Here is a 17,722-nt window from a genome sequence, read left to right on the forward strand (position 1 = left end):
CTCTCTCCTTGCGTAGGTCTCTCTCTCTCTAAAGACCTCTCTCTCTTTCTAAAGCCCTCTCTCTCCTTGCGTAGGTCTCTCTCTCTCTCTAAAGACCTCTCTTTCTTTCTAAAGACCTCTCTCTCCTTGTGTAGGTCTCTCTCTGCTTGTGGAGGCTCTCTTTAAAACGCTCCCTCTCTCTCTCTTGCTCTCCCTTCTTGTGAGTCTCTCTCTCTCTCTCTCTTGCCAAAGCAGTTTACCAAATGTTTATTTTCCAAACCCACAAACAGCAGTTTATACATTCAAACCATACTGAGATGATTAATTATTTGCCTTTAAATCTTGTAAGTTTTGTAAGTGACCCGTACTCCTTCCCCACCTAACATGTTGAAGCTGTTATCCCACATTCATATTCTATTTTATTGCTTTGTTTTTATTATTTCTACTGTTTTTATTGCTCATTCATCCAAATAGGATTGTGCTTACATCCTATTTGCCTTTTTCCTCCCTGCTGATTACTTTGCTTCTGCAATGACCTCATTTCCCCACAGGGATCAATAAAGCTTCATTTTACCTTCTGTATTACAGAATAGCACATAACCGCCAATATCTGTAATACGTATTCATAATTTGGTTTTAAAACATGTACTATACAGTAATACAGTACATAACCAGCAGGATCTATACTAACATTAAACTGTTCCAAATTTAAGAAAGTTGCACAATCATTCAAAACCAAGTGTGCTTTTAACTGTCTCTCTCTCCCTTTTATTCTCCGTCACTCCCTCTCTCGGACCGTGTGTGTGTGCCTGTGTGTGTGTGTGTGTGTGTGTGCGCTGGGTGGAGACGGGCCTGGTGACCCCGGCTGTCATGGCGACAGATGTTCCTTCCCCACATTCCACAGCCCAGGAAGCAGGAATTCAAGCTATTTGGAAATCTGGATATTCTCTCTCCCGTCTGTCCGTCTCTCTCTCTCTCTCTCTCTCTCTCTCTCTCTCTCTCTCTCTCTCTCTTTCATTCACGCGTTCCCTCACTCTACTTTGTTTGTCTTCTCTCTGACTTATGTGGCTTCCAGTCGAAAATATCCAAGCCACATTTGCACCCTTGTCATAATGGTTACGGGCCGCAAGCCTCCGAGTTATCCCAAACGCATAATCACAAGTGTACAAACTCTACACACACACACACACACACACACACACACCGCTCTGACAGGACGAGCACAAACACAGGCAGAGATTCACACACACACACACCTTGCACGAGGGTGACAGTAAACAACACTATCCTCACAAGAAATTCACACACAAGTCAGCAACACAATAACGAAACACACAAACTATTCAGCACCTCTGCTGGAAGTTCACTGAGAAACTCTACGCTGAGAGAAAGAGTGTGTACAAAAGAGAGAGGGACAGAAAAAGAGAGAGAGACAGAAAAAGAGAGAGAGAGAGAGAGAGAGATGGAAAGAGAGTGTTTTTTGATATTAGTTTTCTCTTTGACCCAATTCTGAAACACATTCCAGTTTGGGACCCTGCAAATCAAAGCCATATGGAAGACCTTTAGAGAGCAGAGAGCGGACGGATGGACATGCCGAGAGGGACGTCCATCCATCATCCACACACACACACGCACACATACACACACACACACACACACATGCAGGGCCATAAAACCTAACAGACTTCATCTTCACTTAAAATAAGCGTGCAGTGATGCGTAGGTGAGCTTCGACCGTATTAATGAAGTATTACAGAATACGCTGAGGAATGCCTTGTCATATGTCCCAACATACCAACCCTGAACACACACACACACACACACACACACACACACACACAGCGCCTCCGAGTCACGTCCTGTCGGCCTCGTCGTTACATAAACGCCGCCATGTTTGCTCGCTCGCACCTCGGAGGCTTTAATATGCTTAGCGTGCGCGAGATTCCTGAGCGGGCCGAGCCGCCGCAGCTCGTCCGGTACAGTGGAGAGACTGTGCGGATGAGGGAGGAAGGTGGGGAAGGAAAAAGCCAAGAGTGCCCTCCTTCCCTTCCCTTCCCTTCCCTTCCCTTCCCTCTCATCCCCCTCCCTCCTCCCCCTCCAAAACATTTCCTCCCTTAAAAAAAAAAAAGGTGATTATGTAACGGGCCACATCGCTCTGTAATTTGTGGCTGGAGAAGAAGGAGAGAGACGAGGAGGAGGAGGAGGAGGAGGAGGCGAGCTGATAAGAATCAGGCTGAAGGACCTGGGGCTGTCTCATGTGGGGGTGGGGGGTGGGGGGTGGCAGGGGGGTATGACGCTCTGGAATGTGCTGAAAAAAAAAGAAAGCGGGATCCTGGGCTGCAGGCGGCGGTCGGCAGCCTGTCTGTCAGACGGCGACGTGTGTCACAGCAGAGCAGGACGCAAAGAGCTGAGAGACAGTCACACAGTCAGAGGTTAGATGGCAGTAATGGGCTGTTAATACCTTAGTGTGTGTGTGTGTGTGTGTGTGTGTGTGGGAGGAGGGGTGACAGGGTCAAGAGACACACACACACACACACCACACACACGGCAACAGCCTTAGGACAGACGATAGCACCCACCCATACGCATACTAACAATGTCAAGACACATACTTACACACACACACACACATGCACACACACACACACACACACACACACACCAGGGGATCTGGGTTCTCTGGGTTATCTCAGGTTTCAGAACGCCAAATTTAAGACTTTTTAATGCAACCTGAAATTGAATTTAAGACCAATTTAAAAACCAAAATAAAAAGACAAAGGTTTCTGATTGAACATGAATATAAATGAGCAGTTTATGAAAAAGGACACTAGGAAATTAACTGTTATGGGACATTAAGTCCAGTTGTGTTTAGTAGAGCAGATACAATGGGAACAAATATATAAACAAAAACACACCCCGACACGCAACATGCTGAACTAACCTCAGCTTTTTCAAAAGAATAGAAAAAGTGTGGACAAAACATGAAAGATCAAAAAAAAAAAAAAAAAGCGTGATAAAAATCCACAGAGTGCGTGAAAGCATGATAAAGCAAAAGAAAAGAAAGGAAAGAAAGACACAAACAATAACTAATGAACAAAAGAAAAAGACAAAGAAACACAAACAAAAAAGAAACCGGAAGGAAGAAACACACACACACACACACACACACACACACACACACACACACACACACACACACACACACACACACACACACACACACACACACACACACACACACACACACAGAGAGAGAGATCTACAAGGACACACACAGACAGAAACGCCGCAGCAGAGACTCGGAAGCAGAAAGCGGGCGGCGAGGCGGCGAGGCGTTGTTCTGGGCGGCGAGGCGTTGTTCTGGGCGGCGAGGCGACGCTCTGGGCGGCGAGGCGACGCTCTGGGCGGCGAGGCGACGCTCTGGGCGGCGACGCGCCGGCAGCAGGAGGAACTGTTCCACCCTGCTGCCATTGAATGGACACTTCCTGTTTGTATTGACGGCCGGCGCTGGCCTGGTCCAATCACAATGGTGGCAGCGATGGAGGTCAACCAGCCGAGGAAACGGCTCCCAGTGTAACCCACAATGAACTGAAGCCTCACACGGTTTCTTCTGTCATGTCTGATGAGGTTTTTTTTATTAAATCCATCTCCATTTCCATCTGAACTGGAATCAGAGTCCGGAATTAAAAGATTTTTATAGAGATTTTTCTGAGACATTTGTCACACCACCTGTTTTCAAGCCATTTCATGTATAGAATGAGGTACTGGGTGAATAAAGACTTATGCAAATTTAGAAATTTAATTTAAAACTAACCCTATGGGAATAACATTAACTTTCAGCTAACGTTAGGCTACTTCACCATCCAGACAGCAAAAAGAAACAGAAGTTTAGACGCTACTGCTTTGTGTAGAGCAGCGTAACAGGCAGCCAATCAGGAGCCTGTTTGATACGGAGCTACTGTTTTGCTTTGATTTGATTGGCTCACGGTCAGAGAATCAGAAAACTTGAGAACAGACCAAAGACTGTATATAACCGAGGCTTTCAAATGTTTTCGTTACCTTATTGATTTATCCATCAAAGACTAATTTTACTGGCATTTGGCTGCTGGGAATTTTGGATCCTGAGAGGAATTCTGCATAACTTTGCTTATCTTTTTTGAGACTTACCATATAAAAATCAATCGATCACTACAACCCACTACAGCTACCCCTTCTTCAGTTCAATTGGGGAGTAAAGGGCCATGTCACCCCAAATTAACAATCCCATTGGCCTCCCAAAAAAACGAAAAGAGAGAGAAAAGTATCACATTACTTGGAAAAAAACTGGTACAATGGCATAAGTGGCTAGTGAAATATGGAGAACTAGGGCTGGGCGATATGGTTAAAAAAATCAATATCACGATAATCATAAGGATTTTTTCCCTGATATCGATATATATCACGATATGACTCACATTTGCAAATCCACGCTAAATAATTAAATTAATGTTCATTCCATTGGACCGCATGGTAATGTTAGGTGTGATGTCAAACACATCTGAAAAATCAGTTTAGACAGTAGAATTGTCTCTCACGATATTCCCAAATCACCTCAACTGCACGATATGATTCCACTCGAAAGACGATTAACGATAATATTGAATTATCGCCCGGCCTCTGCGCCCGTTAGATGAAAAGGTTTGGTTTCCCGGCCCGGTCCTGGACCCGCCGACGCAGCGCCCGGCCAGTCAGGAATGTAACGGAGGAAACCGGATGAAGAGCGAAGGCCCCGCTATCAGATGGGCCGACAACAAGCCCGCCGCCGTGACGGGGCGAGGCGGACTTGGCCCGGCGGGGAGGGCTTCTCGGTGGTGTTGTGCACGGGCTGGAGCGGAGCATTCTTCACATGCCGAGCCCCGTCACAGGGCCGGTCCTGCAGCCTTTAACCGCTGCCGTGCCAAATCTAACCGGACCCACGTTTTTAAAACCTGGGGCTCCGCGTCCGAGAAGACCAGCAGCCTTTAAAAGGGAAAATCTACCCAGTTCGATCTCATCCGTCTGTGATGTTCAGTGCGTTCCAGGAGTTCTTTGGTGATGAAGTGTATTGTGTGTATTGTGAATTTTTTGGTCAACCTGCCTCGTCTACTTCTACTTCAGTTAGTGGTTTCCTATATTTCCCAGAATGCCTTTCGACAAACCCTACAGAAGAGGGTGTGAACTTGTTGTTCTCAATCAAAAGTGGGCCTAGGAGTGGACGATAATTCAATATTATCGTTTATTGTCTTTCAGTGGAATCATATCGTGATGATATGAAAATATTTTAATATTGTGACATTTCTGCTGTCTAAATTGATGATGACAAGCAAATGAGGTATGGTAGGAATATTATTTGAAAATTTCAGTTTTGTTTGACATCACACCTAACATTACCATTCGGTTCAATGAGATGAACATTAACTTGATTATTTAACGTGATTTTGCATACATGAACCATATCGTGATATATATTGATATCGAGAAAAATCCTTATGATTATCATGATATTGATTTCAACCATATCGTCCAGCCCTACCTAGGAGCATATCAATATAGACAGGTAGTCAACTAGTTTGTGAACATTGGAGTGTGTCTATGATCATGGCCGTGTCCCTTACTCAAAAAAACTCAACATGTCTTGGTGCTGCATTGCATTCTGGTCTATCTCCTGCTCCTGTGAGTGGAGATTTCTCCCTGTGTGATTGTTGAACGTCTCTCGGTGCAAAATGGCGGCTCTAGAAAGAAGCCCTCGCTCTTTGATGTTTGATTCTGAGGGACCGACACCGAAACCTGACGTTTACCGCTGATGTTTACCACTGATGTTTACCACTGATGTTTTGCAATGAATTATGGTCAGTGGAGTCCACTAACAGTGATTGGCAGCATCAAATCTGTTATTCGAGACGCAATAAAAGCGGTTTCTCAAACTTTGTTCCTTGCTGATGTCGTTTTCAAAACTTACCCCCGGGTATAAATGGGAAGGAAATATAATTTGTAATGCTGCTGGGGGTCAATTCTCTTCCAAGTCAGCGGAAATGAATTGACCCCCGGATTAACAGCACATCACATGATTCTGTTAGTGATTCCTGAGGTTGAAGGTGAGTGTGTGAGCTGAGACGGTCCCAACACACTCTTTCTCCTCTCTCTCTTCCCGTGTCTGATGGCGCCCTCATCCCCCCCCCCCGGGTGGCCGGAGGGAGAGAAAACGGCAAACGGGCCGGTTGTGAAATCTTGCCTGATATTTCAACATTTCAGCGCTCGGGCCGGCGTTACGTAACCGCAGCACGGTGCGCTTGGCAGAGAAGGCCTGTATTGTATTGCGTATGAGAGCGTATGGCACTCTCTGCCTTCATTAAAGAAATTCCTCGTGTGTTATGCCAGGCGCTGGGGGCAGAGAGCAGGAGCCGGACCAGTTTCATCCGTCTGAGCGAAGAGGTTTCACAACAACAACAACAACACAGAACAACACCGCTCAGAATGTCAAGCATGCAAACTGCCAGTTTCACCCATGGAGAACACACACACACACACACACACACACACACACACACACACACACAGGTTCACACGTTCATTTTGAATACACACTACCACAAATTCCCTCTCTCTCTCTCTCTCTCTCTCTCTCTCTCACTCAAATTCAAATATGCTTTATTGGCAAGACAGTAACCTATCTTGCCAAAGCAGTACAGTATTTCAAATGAGGTAAGATTGCAACACTGACTAATAATTAATCATCTGTCTCAGAACACACACACACACACACACGTATATGAATACACTTTCCCTCTCTCTCTTTGCCCTCTGGTGAAGATCTCTCTCTCTCTTTAAAGCTTTTTCTCTCTCTTTCACTCTGCCTTCTCATATGGATCTCTCTCTCTCTTTTAAAACTCTCTCTCTCTCTCTCTCTCTCTATGTGGGTCACTCTCTCTCTGTCTCACACACACACAAGATCAGACATTCACACATGGAAGCACATGGAACACCCCCCATAAACACACACACACACACACCTCCAAATTATTCACACCCACCCACGCAGGACCATACATTCACACAGGAAACTGCCTAGACACAAGCCCATATTATTCACTCTAACACACACACACACACACACACACACACACACACACACACTCTCTCTCTCACCTGGTCACAGCCGGCGTTCACCAGCTCCTGCAGCATCTGTCGGTTGACCTCCCCGGCGCCGGCGGGATGTCCCGACCCGGAGGACGGGCCCGACTCGTTGGCGAAGGGCATGAGGGACTTGCGGATCTCCCGCAGGGCGTTCTGGTAGTTGTTGAACTTCTGTGGGGGGCGGAGCTGCTGCTGCCGGCCGGCCGTGTCCTTGCCCCCCTTGCAGTCGGCCCCTCGCCCCCCCTCGGCCCGCGAACTGCCCCCGTGCAGCGCCTGGCTCACCAGCTTGGCCGGCTGCTTCAGGCCCTCCTTGATCTCCTGCAGCCTCTGGCGCGTGTTGCCCATGTACGGGGCAGCGGGGAAAGTCTTGGGCCTCATGGCCTCAGCGCCCGGGGTAGGCACCTACTCTAAAAACCACACACACACACTCACACAGAACACACACAGAACACACACACACACACAGGCGCTCACTCCCCCACGCCCTCCTAAGATCCCTCCTGAGAGTTGGCTGACCTAAATAGATAAAGACAGATCTGAGGCAGAGATTTGGGAGTCGTCTTCTGTGTTTATCCTTTATTTTGGTTTGTTTGTGTCTCTCTCCGCTCTGTGTTTCTGACTCCTGCTGATGGGACGGGGTGGTGGTGGCGGTGGCGGTGGTGGTGGTGGTGGTGGGGGGGGGGGTTACTACAGGCGTCCCATAGTGTGTGGCTTTCAAGGCTCACGTTCCCGCTCATTCCAGGAAATGTGGAGGGTCACGAGGGCGCCGCGGCCCCAAACCATGATGCTGCCAATCTGCGCCTGCGGAGGAAGAGATGGAGTTAGAGCTGCGGTGAGAGCGCGGCGGCTGCGGTCGGACACGCTGTCAACGTTTTGCTTTTCTTTTCTTTTTTAATCATTGGCTTGTTTCAGGGAGGCATGGGCGGTCTGCATCCTGAGCACGGAAAAGCTGTTTTTGTTGAAAAGACTGCTTGGGACCAGAAATGTCCCAGTCTCTTCAAAATGGGTAACAAAAGGTAATTTTACATTGGTGATTTCAAATAAATTGCTAATGTAATGCCAAAACAGCTGCATTGTTGACTGAGAAAATATCGGCATAACGTGCGTAATAAGGTTCAACCAATATGGGTTTTTGAAGTCAGATAGTGATACGGATATTTTTAGACTTCATCGCCGATAGCTGTGGTCATGTGGTTTTTAAAGTGATGTTGAATAGTATCTTGGGTTGTGTTTCTTCCTCCATGATAAAACCCCAAAATCTGTTCTCCGGTAGAGGAGATTAGAGAATTGGGTTTTTTTCTCTCTCTCCATTCACTGCCACTGTCTGGAGGAACAGTCTGAAAATATCACTTCTAGCACATAAAGGAACGCCGACAAAGCAGATTCTGACAATATAAATAAAAAAAACATTCTGCTGAATTGTGGTTAAGTGAATGGCTTTCTTTATGTTATTAAACCTTTCAGCTTGTAGTTCAAGTTTCCTCCGACTGGATGCTACACTCTTTCAAACTGAAAGGTTTAATAATCATAAAGAAAGCGATTCATTTATCCACACGAACCGGAGCAACGGATAACAGAGAATCGCCAATTTTGGGTTTATATCACACACAACCCAAGCTACTTCCAAACTTCAAAAATCACTTTAATGTTCAGAAAAAATAACGGATCAGTTTGGGACAGATATACCACGGTTTGGTAATATCAGCAGTGAATAAGCGGTGTCCCATCCATCCATGCACAGCTTTGGTTTGCGGTTTGCACACGTCAGCCCCCTGTCACCGCATAGCTCATCAGCAGAACGCTAACACGGGGTCAAGGGTCAACAAGTCAGATCCCTTCCTACGTCACACCGCCCTTCTGCCCGAAACGCTTCCCTCCCCTCAGATCAGACTTTTAACTCTGTTTTTATCTCCAGGAAAATACTCTGCATTCCGCCTCGGCAGCGTTACTGTAGGGATGATGTGTGGGCAGAAAAATAAAAAAGCACATGTTCCTATCTGAAGCCTCACGTGAAGACAAACTGTCCCGTGTGCCAACAACGGATGGGTGAGAATAAAAAAACACTGAAACATGGGGACGATTTTGGCTTCAAGGAAATGCAATATGAACCTAAGGATGCTTGTCACAAGGAGGGATGAAAGCTGATTCTGATACCAACATTTTTGCACTGAAGCTGCCGATTGCCGATACTCAGTGTCTTTAAATTTGGAAAAGCCTCTGAAAACAGCATTTAGACCATCATGGGACACTAAAAACTCTCCACTGAAACCAGACTGATGAAATTCTCCAGGCAGAGCGACACACCTCACCTATTCAATGGTAGGGGGAAACTCTGGGAAACAATACTAACTTTAGATTAAGATTTAAATCGCAAAAACTATTAAAATGTGAAAAGAAAATCAAATGTCACTGCAGGTTTTCCCGTCTGTTTTTCTGTATCCATGGTCAGAGGGGAAACTCCATCATATCGGCAGTGGACGACACCGACTGGCTGATATCTGATATTTAATAAAAGGCCAATATCAGCCGGATGTATCGTCTAATCCTAGTGACCGGTTCATGATATTAAGCATGAGGCATGTGAATAAATGAGTTACATGATGTTCATTAACAGCAGCTCTGGTGTCTGTGGAGCAGATGGCAAACCAGAGATCATAAGACTGTATAGAGCTGCATAACAACACATCGTTTATGTGTTATTAGTGTATAATGTGACATATGACAAAATAAAGATTATGTACCATTTGCATTTCTTTCTCAACGAGCTTGTAGTGCAAGTAGGAAACCAAGCTTTAGTTAACATTTTCGAGTCAACATTACACCTTGTACTGATTTTTACGTGATCTCCTAGCCTCAGAAGGGCGAGTTGATGGGACGTCCCAGATTATTAAATGCACCTCCCATAGGATATTATGGGGAAAGTGGAAGAAAATGTTGTTTTCCTTTTGCTCCACCCTCCTACAGAGGTTTTAACAAACTGCCCACTGCCTGCTGTAGTTTTTAAACCAGGACTAGAGGTCTGCAGGGAAATGAGGTTTGGTTTAATTTCACTGTTATTTATTCACTCACTAGCACAAGAGCAGCATGTATTAAAATGTTGATTCTAATCGACCAAGAATACAGGAAAAAGACAACAAGGCAACAGTAAACACGTCGTCTCCCAGGAATGATGAAGTCCTGTCTGCACCAATTACTAACAAACATGTCACCTTGTTTTGAGCTGTAGTTGTAGTTTCCCCCTTGGGCCAGTCAGTGTCATTTCAAATGCTGGAATACAACAATAGGATGCATCATTTCCCCAAGTTTGTCTGAGATATTGTGCATGACACGCAGATGAGAACAAAAGATGTAGCACCCCCCCCCCCCCCCCCCCCCCCGGGCTGATCACTGTCATTTTGAAAATGTGAGACCAGTGGTGAGATGCATCATTCTCCCACGTTTGACCAAATCCAACAAGTAAACAAACATTGCAGCGTCCCCCTTAGACCAACCAGTGCAATGTTAAACATGCCAGAATGGAGCAATGAGACACATCATTCCCTTAAATTTCATGAAAATCGATCAGCGGCGTCTGAGATCTCCACTCGCAGGTCCCAGAGACAGAAAATCTTGGGAACCCCCATGGCCATAAGAAGCAAAAACGACGTACGTTCTTTATTTAAACTCTCACTTTAGTAGCTAAGCGATATCTTTTGACAGAAAACAGTGAAACTGACAGCCAGGTTGGTTCCTCAGCTAACTGAGAGCAGAGAAGATTCCCTCTTGGCAGACGGCTAGATGTTTGGTCTCCAGATACCCATCTGGTTTGTTACCAGCATGGGAAACTACCAGACACAGCCGCATACTGGTGGGTTTCGGCTGCGGCTGATAAGTTTGTCTGCTATTCCAGACGCTTTAGCCGGCACCAATCATGATTTAAGAAGCCCAGAAGCCCTCTTTTCTGTTTCAAACCATCCAGCTGGAAGGTACATTAGTGAAAGTTGTTGGTAAGATGTGGGATTTACTGACAGTCTGACTATTTGAGCGACTATTGTCTTTATTACTGTTTTTTTTTTTGCTGCTGTTGCCTTTAATTCCATGTATGCTGTAGACTTGTGTTGTCATTTGTAAAGCGTCTGTTTTATTCAATACTCCCTTTGGGAATAATGAAGTTGAATATGAATTGGCTGCAGCCCTTTTAAGACAAAAAAAAACCCCCCCACAGAAAGTGAGTCCCCTGTCCTGTGTGTGTTACGCTCCCACAGTCCCAAACCACAACAGCACAGTATCTCTCTTTACAATCCCCAGTGGATGCAGAGCAGGAATGGGATCATGGCACCCAGACTGAAGTAGCCAACACGGGAAGGCCTTGAACTAAACAGACTTAACAGCCAACCAGTCTCAGACACCCCCCCCCCCCCCCCCCTCCCTAACACACACACACACACACACACCCCAAATCTCTGTCTAAATAAGAGCACTGTTTAAATACCATGTTACAACCACAGCAGTCTCCATCCCTTTGGGCCATTTTTGAGAAGGACACAGCCCTCACTGTTTGTACAGATAAAACTTTTCAGACACACAAACAGATTTCTTTTGGCTTTTTTTTGGAGGGGGGGTGTGTGTGTGTGTGTGTGTGTGGGGGGGCAACGGTGCCAAGCTGCACATAAACGTTGCCCAATCTGTGCGATCTCTCGCCTCAGCCTCCATTCTTGCGATGCTTGGAGCGCCGCGTCCGACCGATGAGCATTCCATTCCACAAGTAAGCACAAGTAAACTCATACCACCGTTGCATCATGGGACGGTCGCAGCCAACCAAAATAAACTGAGAAATAAATATATGAGATATATGACATGCACTACTGTCTGGAAATAGGAATTGGGAGGGTGTCGGGGCGGGTCCAACCTCCGAGATTCACCAAAATAAAATGTGGAGTAATTCTGCTGCCTGCTCGCGCGCACACACACACACACACACACACACACACACACACACACACACACACACACACACACACAACCCTAAACTTTATCCCTTACTTTAACCTGACCCTAAACCTAACATGACCCGCTTTCAACATGAGGACAGTCTTCACTTCCCCCAAAAAACGTCACACTTCACGGTTCAAAAAGCTCCCAATACTCTCCATAAGTGTAGTAATGCAAGTACACACATGTAACACACACACACACACATAGACACACACACACACTTCCTTACTTAACCCTAACCTTCACCAATACATACCTGATCTTTATCTCTTACTTTAACCTGACCCTAAACCTAACAAAAACAACAAAAAACATCATCACTTCCCCCAAAAAGTTCACACTATATGGTTCAAAAAGCTCACAATACTCTCCATAAGTGTAGTAATGCAAGTACACACATGTAACACACACACACACACTTCCTTACGTAACCCTAACCTTCACCAATACACACCTAACCTTTATCTCTTACTTTAACCTGACCACTAACCCTAAAATGACGCATTTTCACTGTGAGGACAGGCAAAGAAGTCCCCCAAAAAGTTCACACTTCATGGTTCAAACACACTGTTCTCCATAGGTATAGTAGTGCAAGTATGCAGGACACACACACTTCCTTACTTAACCCTAACCTTCACCAATACATACCTAACCTTTATCTCTCACTTTAACCTGATCCAAAACCTTCAAAAAACACCTACAAACTTAAAAAAAAACGGTCTACATAGGTATAGTAGTGCAAGTACGCACATGAAACACACACACACACACACACACACACACACACACACACACACACACACCAAATCTAACCCAGGCCTAGGCAAGGCAAGGACCATAATTGATTAACACCAGGGCAGGAAACTAACTTTCTCTCAGCCACAGAGGCAGATTTGTCCCAGAATCCACCAGGCTCCCGTACGGTTTCACCAGCCGGTGCGACCCGGTGACCCGTTAGAGTCTGGTGAAACACAACAAGTCCACCAGGCTCCCGTAGGGTTTCACCAGCCGGTGCGACCCGGTGACCCGTTAGAGTCTGGTGAAACACAACAAGTCCACCAGGCTCCTGTAGGGTTTCACCAGCCGGTGCGACCCGGTGACCCGTTAGAGTCTGGTGAAACACAACAAGTCCACCAGGCTCCTGTAGGGTTTCACCAGCCGGTGCGACCCGGTGACCCGTTAGAGTCTGGTGAAACACAACAAGTCCACCAGGCTCCTGTAGGGTTTCACCAGCCGGTGCGACCCGGTGACCCGTTAGAGTCTGGTGAAACACAACAAGTCCACCAGCGTCTGTTTGTTGGCTGGTGGCAGCTTGATTTCCCGCTCCAGTTCTCCCAGTGGTTCCTCTCTGACAGATGCAGAATGAAACCCAGCTGCGGTCCGATATCTGATGACACACACACTGACACACCGCCGGAGCACAAGTACAACCTAAAAGTGTGTACTGCCTTGGGAAATAGGCCGGCTGGAATGTGAAGTATCTAAAAAAAACAACATGGTGTTGGGATGTTGGTTTGCATAACGCAGGTCTGAAGCCCTTATCAGGTGAGTCCGTAATGAATCGAACACCTGGACTGATGTTACGCCATCTCTACTATAATAAAAGTGTGTGTGTGTGTGTGTGTGAGAGAGAGAGAGAGTACTAGTAGCACACCTGAATGAAACACATGATTGCATCAGTGCCAAACTATGCAGGCCTTTAGGCTTCCAGACTAAATATGAATCAAATACAGAGAAAATGGCAAATTCAAAACAAAAGAAGTGCATGAATGTTACACATTTATTTTATTTTTTTTCAGATGTGTTTTTCTCATTTTTCCCCAACAAGACATTCTATTATATCAACAATGAAGAAACTGGGTTGCCATTTCCCCATTGGTCATCAGCAAAAAAAAACCCTAACGGACCAAATAACTTTTGGGTTCATTTAGTTTCCTTCATGTTGTTTAAAAAAAAAAAAAGCCTTAACAAGCTGTCCTTGCAGCCTATTTTCACCACATATCACAATTATAGCACCTTCACAAATGTATTCAGTATATGTGGAATTTAGAAACTCCATTATTATTCAGATGCAAACATGTAAATGAGCACAGGATGGCCTAATAGAAAGCATTTTAGCATTGCATCTGTAGCTGTTTAGCTATGGTTCTATTATACTGTAACAGTGGTTCCCAACATGAGGTCTGGGGTCTCCCTGGGGTCCTTAAGAGGGGTCCCCAGCAAAATGAGGACTAGTTTAATTTCAGTATTATTGCATTTACTTGGAGTTAGCAGTAGGGGAGGATGTATAATACACACTATTTTGATTAGAAGTAGTACAGAAACAACAAAAACCTCCTCGGTTGGGGGTTTCTAGGACAAAACCATTACCAAATGTGGGTCTGCGGTCTAAAGGGTCTCTTCTTGGGACATGAAAAAGTTTGGGGACCCCTGCTTTAACACGCTGGGGCCTTCTCCACTGTCTGCCAGGCTGGGCTGGGGGTGAGAGCAGCAACACCACTGCATTCCAGTGCAGGGAGAGATTTAGGCAAGTCCCATGGAGCTAAAGCGGTTCAGGCTGGGTGGGAAAACCTTTACTTTCTGTCTCCTTTACTTCAGGACACCCCGGACTGTACTTTTTTCCCCCAGAAACAAGTCGTGGAAAGAAGTTAAAACCACCAAACCAACCCCCCTCCCTCAAAAAAATCCAACTCCAAACTTACCATGTGATAGAAGTAGCATGAATAACTTTGATTGGAGAGTAAATCCCGTTCAAACGACAACTTTTTTTATCCGGTTCTCGGTTGTTGAAGGCGTAGAAGAAGTGTAACCGCTCACTTTAGACGGAGGGCCTTGGTAAATATGATGAAATGAGCCTCCATTTTCTCCCCAGACTCCAGGCAGGAGCAGAAATGCAGCACAAAGTTGGACACTCACGGCATTGTTAACATTCCACAGGTCACGTGAGGGACCGACGCACGTCAGCACTGCGCCGAAGATCGTCTATTCAGAAGACGAATCACTCGGTGTACCCAGATTCTGTACAGTCCCACGGAGCATTTTGTAGCAATAACACATTGAACCGATCAATTATCAGTTTATTCGAATGTGATCTCAGCTCTCGTGCTCCCTAGTTGATCCGCTGCCTCGGTTTCTTCTATGGAGAACACAGTAACGGTTGGCTACCTGGCTTGCTAGCTAACATTAGCGACCAAACTATTAGCAAACATGTACATAAGCACTGCTTCTACAACAATATTGGGTTATAAAATGCCAAAGCATGTTTTCTTACCTCATAAAAACGTTTAGCCGTATAGTTAAAGTTAAATCTTCAGTTACATTTTTACTTTGACCTCATTTTACTACAAAAGTGGGCGTCACCCTCAAAACACATGCACTCTCCTCCTGTAATCTTACTTGTCCTCTCAAGTGTGACATCATTTTTTGGCCCAAATAATAGATTCTGGATCCCGCCCCCTTTCAGTCTAATGTGAAAATAAAGTGTGATGGCCTTTAACTCATGCGAATATTGACAATTTTTTACTTACAACGGTTCCTCTATTATGCATTTCTTTATTTGTTGAGGTGGATTCTGATAGTTTTGCAGCTGTTTTTAAGTTCTATTTTATGCCTTATTTATTGAGTCGTGATTTGATTTACTATTTGTTGTGTGGTGTTATTGTTTTGTTATCTTGTCATTTTGTATACTGTGAAGCAGTTTGTAAATTGTGTTTTAGAAAAGTGCTTTATAAAGTAAAGTTTGCCATTCCCTGCCGCACTTCACAATGACGGACGACGTTTGCGGCACTCGTACACAGGAGCAGAGTGAGAGGTCTTGCGTTTCCCTCCTCTCTGACCGCACATATTCTAGGCGGGGCTTCCTGCAATGCATTTCTCCCTTTGATAAATGAAAAAACTATCAGGACATTACTCAGTCACTCCTCTCCGGCCTTGGAAGAATCTGGACCGAGCAGCCAAACGGCCGTGAATTAAGTCTGAAAGCAAAAATAAAGGCCCAAAAAACTTCAATATGAATTATCACATTGTCTACCACATGGCCAAGAGAGGGGCCACAGCAAGGAACTTTTAAATACCCCCCCCACACACACACACACACACACACACACACACACACACACAGAGGAAACAATGAACTACAACTCTCCAGTGTTGCACTGAGGAAGCGTCAAAAGGCCATTGCATTTACCAAACTTTTAATTTTTCAGTCATATAAGCGATGGTGAAGAGAAACTAAACAAAACAACCTAAAAGCGTTACAGTACACATCATGGAGACACGTGCACTCAGCACACACAGCCACTGCACAGGCAAACAGCATGACAATAAGAGTGTGTGTGTGTGTGTGTGTGTGTGTGTGTGTGTGTGTGTGTGTGTGTGTGTGTGTGTGAAGAGACAGAAACCTCAGCTGAAGATGTTAGGGTTCCCCAAAAAACACCTGACTGTACGAATCAACCAGCCGAAACGAGAAGGAACAAACATATTTTCTCCATTTATCTCAATGGAACAAAGATGTCCAGCATGTTAAAATGATATTTCCTTTAGTTAGAAACTTTTTATTTTTTTAGTGTGGGGGTTTATGAACAGTCAACCACCAATATCAGTCGCTTTGGAGAAACTTTGATACTTCAAAAAACATGCAAAAAAAAAAAAGTTTTTTCATTCTGTGTCCAAGTATTTTTTTACCTTAATTTACCCAGTGCAACCAGTCTCTGGACCAATCTGGGGTTAAAGTCATAATCTGCCACATTTTCATATAAATAAAGCCGGTGTCTGGTCGCTCTTTCCTGGGAAAAATCCTCTGCAGCACAGGAAGTGATGCGTATTATGTTTCCGGTTTGTTTGGAATAAACAGAAGAAGAAGAACTGGGTAGTTAGCATGAGCAGCGATAGCCACCATGACTGAACAGACAAAGAAAAGAGAAACTCAAACTGCATCGACAGAAAACCCAAGCTCCGCCCACACTGTTTGATTGACAGGTGATCTGTGGGAAGTGCAGTGCAGAAACACCACAGTGAGGCTGAGGGACAAAGATGGAGACTGAATTGAACAAGAATCTCACTTCAGGGTGTTTTTGAGGAAACCCAACATGGTTCATAAGGAGCAGATGAGATGACAGACACACAGCCGTCCATGACAGAGGAAACCCGGGTCCAGAGAACAGAAGGCACATTTCACTGTGTGCTACCATGGCATGCCTCTCTGAACCAACACTGCATATCAACCAGCAGGGGCTCTTCACCTGTTTGAGGCCCGGGACCCGAACCGAGTCTGAGATGTGGTTTGTTGCTCATCCTGTGGAAACACACTACAGACTAGGCTCGGGCCGATATTTGCTAATATCGAATACCGCGATTATATGAATATTAATATTTTCTGCAGTATCGAATATCGCCCATTTTCTCTCAAGTTTGTTCCCTTTTCCACAATCAGCCTGTTTTCCTGGAAATAGCAGGAATGAGCAAATTACACCTAATAGCCATTGTTTCCTCCAATGCCTGAATAGTAAGATCAAGTTTCTAGGCTATTGTAATTTAGAAGAAATAAAATAAAATACAAACAAAACAAAAACCTGGGAAGAAAAAAAAAAAATTCCTGCAATTCCCAGCGAATGGCGAT

At 45.1% G+C, this 17,722-nt stretch overlaps 1 protein-coding gene across 2 annotated transcripts in view; it reads right to left on the minus strand.

Moving 5' to 3' along the window:
* The window catches only part of lats2 (large tumor suppressor kinase 2), a 33,260-nt gene extending 18,283 nt beyond the window's left edge, over positions 1-14,977 (minus strand). For both annotated transcript variants that reach the window (XM_071904069.2, XM_078286003.1), the window contains exons 1-2: positions 14,808-14,977; positions 7,144-7,932 (exon numbers count right to left, since the gene is read on the minus strand). In XM_071904069.2, coding sequence (XP_071760170.2) covers positions 7,144-7,509 — 366 coding nt within the window. In that variant the 5' untranslated portion in view covers positions 7,510-7,932; positions 14,808-14,977. The remainder of the gene's footprint in view (positions 1-7,143; positions 7,933-14,807) is intronic.
* Between the last annotated feature and the right edge of the window lie 2,745 nt (positions 14,978-17,722).

The sequence above is a fragment of the Centroberyx gerrardi genome, chromosome 10, assembly GCF_048128805.1.
Source record: "Centroberyx gerrardi isolate f3 chromosome 10, fCenGer3.hap1.cur.20231027, whole genome shotgun sequence".
In the NCBI taxonomy this organism is placed as follows: Eukaryota; Metazoa; Chordata; class Actinopteri; order Beryciformes; family Berycidae; genus Centroberyx; species Centroberyx gerrardi.